This window comes from Saccostrea echinata, unplaced genomic scaffold (genome assembly GCF_033153115.1).
Source record: "Saccostrea echinata isolate AGI-Se365-2 ecotype Australia unplaced genomic scaffold, CSIRO_AGI_Sech_v1 ptg000012l, whole genome shotgun sequence".
NCBI classification, from domain to species: Eukaryota; Metazoa; Mollusca; class Bivalvia; order Ostreida; family Ostreidae; genus Saccostrea; species Saccostrea echinata.
The window spans coordinates 7,295,887-7,301,441 of NW_026889761.1; the positions used below are offsets into that span (position 1 = coordinate 7,295,887).

At 35.0% G+C, this 5,555-nt stretch overlaps 1 protein-coding gene across 1 annotated transcript; it reads left to right on the forward strand.

Annotated features, from left to right (window-relative positions):
• Nucleotides 1-2,860: 2,860 nt before the first annotated feature.
• On the forward strand, nt 2,861-5,057 carry LOC133185883 (liver carboxylesterase 1-like). The gene is made up of 2 exons (XM_061321173.1): nt 2,861-4,421; nt 4,716-5,057. The coding sequence occupies exons 1-2, from the start codon at nt 2,872-2,874 to the stop codon at nt 4,888-4,890; spliced, it is 1,725 nt and encodes a 574-aa protein (XP_061177157.1). The 5' UTR covers nt 2,861-2,871; the 3' UTR covers nt 4,891-5,057.
• The last annotated feature ends 498 nt before the right edge of the window (nt 5,058-5,555 follow it).

Here is a 5,555-nt window from a genome sequence, read left to right on the forward strand (position 1 = left end):
AGTCTATTAATCAATATTTACTGCGAGTGTGTCAAGACAGTTTTGATATACCGCCATCCACGTACACACTCTCCACTCCAAAATCATTGTGTTTAATGGGCTGCATTATACCTGCCACTACATGAAATTATGTTGTAAATTTTACATTTACCTCTACCGAGTAAATCAAAAATTTACAACATGAGAGATAAATGAAGTTTTGCTGGTCTATATCTGTACCACGAACCTGTATTAGTGTTGTGTTCCCCGATTTCATTTGAAATATTACACACTCATTTTTATTGAATGTTCGCGATATAGTCTTGTGAAAGTATAGACTCTGAGAGGAAAAGGTTTACGATTTGTATTTTTTTTAAAGTGGTTTTTTTCTCAGTCCAGAAAATTGTCAAAAATTCTTTAACAAATATAATCTTAGTGACTATTTAGCGCTTCTGGATGAAAAATTGAGAATTTTTTATTCTCTAGCCGGGGGAAAAACGTATGTGTGACGGAGATCACACCGGGGATGTATTAGGAAAAAAATATTTGACTTTTACAAAAATGAAAATGAATAAATAAAGTTTTAAAAGAGATTAGTAATTACAAATACAAAATATATACGAACTGCAGTAAACTTATTGAGGGGGAAATTAAGTCTAGCTAAAATACTTGACATTTCTCTTTTTTCCTTCTAAATTGGCAAACAGAGGTTGTCTAGATTGACTTATGGCACTCCTCAATCTTCCATTCTCTTCTGCTAATTTTTTTTTATATACGATTTTTTTTTTATGTATCGTCAAGTACGAGTTTATCATTTTATATCGTCCGAATTGGGAATAAATGACCAAATACAATAAGTACATGTCCGGCTTTCTGTAGTCGGGTTTAAAGCAAACAATCCTTTTAAATTGTCACTCTTGTGTGTGTCAGGTGAAAATCTAGTGCACTGATACGAGTTAATATCACCGATACAACAAACTCAGCTATTTTGTTCGAGCAGATTGAGGGGTGCAACACATAACAGCTATATATTCAAAGTGAAACAGGTCAGTATCTATAGACAATTAAATATATAGACTAATTTAAATCTACATAGAATTTCTTACTTATTGGGTATCTATTGATAAAGACGCATAGTTCTACATTTTATGAGCTCTAATCAGAGATTGTCTCTACCTCTATATACCCTATACCTATGTAAGAATTTATTTCCTATGCAGTCGATTTATCTTTATGACTTTTGTTTGCATTTAATTTCAGCAATTTGCAATTTTGAAACTGAATGGTAAAGGCAAATGTTGTCTCAATATAAAATCTCCAGGCTAAATCAAATATCTGGAGTAATGTTAACCTACATAGAATTTTTCATGTATTGAGAAAGACGTTCAATCAATATTTGCTCGGTTCAGTCAGAGAAGTAAGGGGCTTAACTACTAAGTGTACCTCTCTACACGACCAGCCTGAAACCTAGATCCCTTTATCTTTATACCACTGGTTGTAATACATTTTCAGTAATATTCGATTTTGTATTTTAGGCGTAAATGCAAGGGTTGCCTCAATATCGTTCTCTACTAGGAAAATACATTATGTGCAAATATAATGATGGCACGATATTTTTGGGGGATGGAAGGGGGAGATGATTGTATTTTCTACTCATTTCTTAGAGTTAAATTTTGCCCCGTCCTCCCATCCTTTTTTTTTCTTTTAAATTCAAAGTATGTTTATCGTGAATGTTTATTGCCATATTTTTTCTCTAAAACTGATGCATTTCACTATTACGCATAGGAGGGAATTGGAAAGGGGGGGGTTGCAGGGGTGGTGGTGGTGGTAAATTAATAAGCTTATCTATAATATCCGCAAATTTATATGAAAGAAATAAAAGTATTTACTTCCTGATTAATTTCAATTCATTTCATAATCCTTAGGGTGGTTTGTCACTTTTTTTTTATTTTCAATTGTACAAATGCCTTTTTGATAAGTTAGTTAAGCAAGAGGCTTCATACTGTTCCCTTTCCTAAATTGATAGTGATAATGAAAAAAAAAAATCATAAATATGTTTTGTATCCGAAATCAGCAGTTTGTAAGTAGGATTAAAACAGCGCCGTATAATAATATTGAACTTTAGGATCCTCTTAACACCAATGGAATTGTTTTTTGAGACACTGAGAAAATTATATCATACAAAGGTGTAAGTACTGAGCATATCTACTTCATATTCAACATCGGGAACCTGCCATTTAGCCGAGGAAAAAAAACCAAGGACAGCACGTAAACACAATTCACTGTTGCTTATTTAAACGGCGAAAGTATATGTACATTCAAATTAAGTGGTAAGCAAGTTTATTTTGGCCTAAAAAATGTTAACAATATTTGAGTTAATTAAATATAGAGAAATATGCTGTACTCTAATTTTCAATATATTTATTTTAGATAGAAAGAGAGATTACTCTAACTACATACATGTAGAAATAATTTGGAATCGGAACTCTTTAGTGTAAAGTGTATGGAGGGTCGTTAATTGAAAATTTTCATGACAATGTTTGTCTAGCAATCATTTTCATTTTGAAAAAAAAAAAAATAAACAACAATATTTTGTTTCAGTTAGGTTTAAAACACACTCAGGTAATTTTTAGTGGGGATAATGGTAAAAATATAGCACAAGTAAAATATTGACCATGAGTTTTCAAAAACATTCGTGGTGAAGTCAAACAAGCCACGTAACTCTGAAGTCCCATTTCGAAATCATACAAATTTAACACGAGATAGCACATTTATTAAGCTTATTATGTCGAGCCATATACTAACAAGAATACAGAATTTCTTTCGACTGCTTGCAAAGCAAATGTTTCATGACACCAATTATATTTTTTTCCAGACGTTCTACAACAAAAAATGAGTCACCTCCCCTTGCTATGTGTTGGTGCATACTTAATCATGTTTGCGTTTGGATCGGATGTAATTAATGTGGTAGAGGTCAAGACTCCCTCTGGCTGGGTCAGAGGATACGAAGAACTCTACGACGAAGGGCAAGTGAACAGATTTGTAAAAATTCCTTATGCGCAGCCTCCATTAGGTGATCTACGTTTTCAGAAACCAAAACCTATTGAAGAATGGGAAGGAGTCGAAGGAATTCGAGATGTAAATGCTCCACAGTGCACTCAAGTAATATTCCCATTACCAGGTTTTGATTCGTTGGAAAACGACGAAGATTGTCTTTACCTCAATATATATGTACCTGGAAAAATTACTACGGACAAAAATCTGTCTGTGATGGTTTGGATTCATGGCGGAGGGTTTATGATTGGTGGAGCTAGTCAGTACAAACCTCAGAAGCTAGTTCTAGGAGGTGACGTAATCGTTGTTACCTTTAACTATAGATTAGGTCTACTTGGGTTTCTAACATTGCATGACCCTCTTGCACCTGGAAATTACGGACTTTGGGATCAGATCGAGGCTTTACGATGGGTCCAGAATAATATTGCAGCCTTTGGTGGAAATCCTAAATCCGTTACTATATTTGGAGAGTCAGCGGGTGGCATGAGCGTGAGTCTCCAGACATTGATCCCATCAAACGAAGGACTTTTTCATAGAGCCATTTCCCAAAGTGGAGTAGTATCGTTCTTTTCTCTTTCAAGGAGACGAGAAGAAAAACAAACCAATGAATTGTTGCTTAAAAATACGAACTGCACAAGTAAGGAGGATATTGCAGAAACTTTGAGATGTCTGCGAGGTGTACCGGCAGAAAATTTAACAGCAGCAGTGCCTATGATGGAATTTGAGAAATTTAATATGAGTTTTGAATTAGGAAGTTTGGTTCCATCAGTTGATGGCGATTTGATCAAAGAAAATTTGGCATATCCAAAGTCTTGGGACGACGAGGTTTATCGCTTTTTCCGAAGTATCGATTACATGTCGGGAACACTAGATGCCGAAGGGAATTCGTTGCCTTTAATGTTATCTGAAGAGACTCAAGATCACTTCAAATTCAACGCATCAGAACGAGTTCCTGTAAGCGTTTTATGTGAAATGTTTGCACCAACGTTTGTTACTACAGCTGCGGGTAATATTCCGGAACTAACTCGGGAAATATGCGAGTTTTACACTACCTCTGAGGGTGACAATGAGCAGAGTATGAGAGTTGCCGACTTCCATGGCGATTCAATGTTCATCGTACCTAGCAACATTATCTTAGAAATTCATGCAAAAAACAATGATAAAGCTAAAACATTCCAATACTTAGTCACAAAACAATCTCCTTTTCCTTTCATCCCAGAACTACCAGACTGGTATAAAGGGGCAGGGCATGGCGAAGAATTGCATTTAATGTTTAACGTGACTTCCGATCATGTACCAGAGGAGATACTGAAAAAACAAGACTTAGAGTCTGTAGAGAAGTTGTCTAAAGATGTCGTTAAGTATTGGACTAACTTTGCCAAGTATGGGTAGGTACCATTCTATTAAAATCAGACTTCTTAGATCCGCGCCGTAGACACTCGTACGCAGAGTGTATACTGTGCGGGTCTAAGAGGTCTGATTTCAGTTAGATTGGGGTAGGTAACAACATTTAGAAACTCTCGAAAAACAAAAAATCATATGCTTTTGACAATAAAAAAAATATGTTTGATCTTACATTTATTTCTGTTTTTGAACATTTCTCTTTTATGCTTCTATTAAAAGGAAATACCTAACTTCTATAATATTCAAAGATGTCTATATTATTTTTTTTTTCTTTCTAGTGATCCAAATTCAGAAGACCTTCCAAAGTGGCCCACCTTTGATACTGCCACCAAAAAATACGCTATTCTAGACACTCCAGTAACAGAAGGAGAAAATCTCAAACCTGATGCCACAGATCTATTAAGGAAAGTAATTGAGAAAGGGCGACCTAATGCCATGCATGACGAATTATAGCAACATTCAAAGGACCATTCCTGTAAATTCTCGATCAGCTCCAACTAATGTTTTAAAAATCTTTATGTTTGTCATGTAAATTCGTACGGAAGCCGGTAGGTGCCAGGTAGAAAAATATTTTATCTGGCGGCCGCCACATTTATCTGGCGGTCGCCAGTTAACCTTCTGGCGACCGCCAGAAAATTTATCTGACGGCCGCCAGATAAATTTTCTGGCGGCCGCCAGATAAGTTTCTGGCAGCCGCCAGTTATTTATCTGGCGGCCCCCAGATAATTATTTGGCGGCCGCCAGATAAAATATTTTTTCTACCTGACACCAACCGGCTTACGTAAATTCGACTATAAACATTATATATAATATAATCATGCATGTATTAATGTTAACCATAGTGACAATTTCTAGTACTTTTTTTCGAAGTAAATATCTTTTTTTTTTATTTTTCATTTGTCTTAAGTAATTTCTGAATAGAGTAAATGTCTCATCTGATAGCCAATATTGCCTGAAACGTATGTAGAACAATGCAATATATTATAATGCAAAGAAAGCCATTTGAACTGTTTCAGAATTTAATAATTTATGTCGTAATGAAAGTACATAAATTGTACAGAAAAGCTTCCATGAACTTGCTCAAAATTCGAATTTACTAAAATTTTATTTTTTTTTCA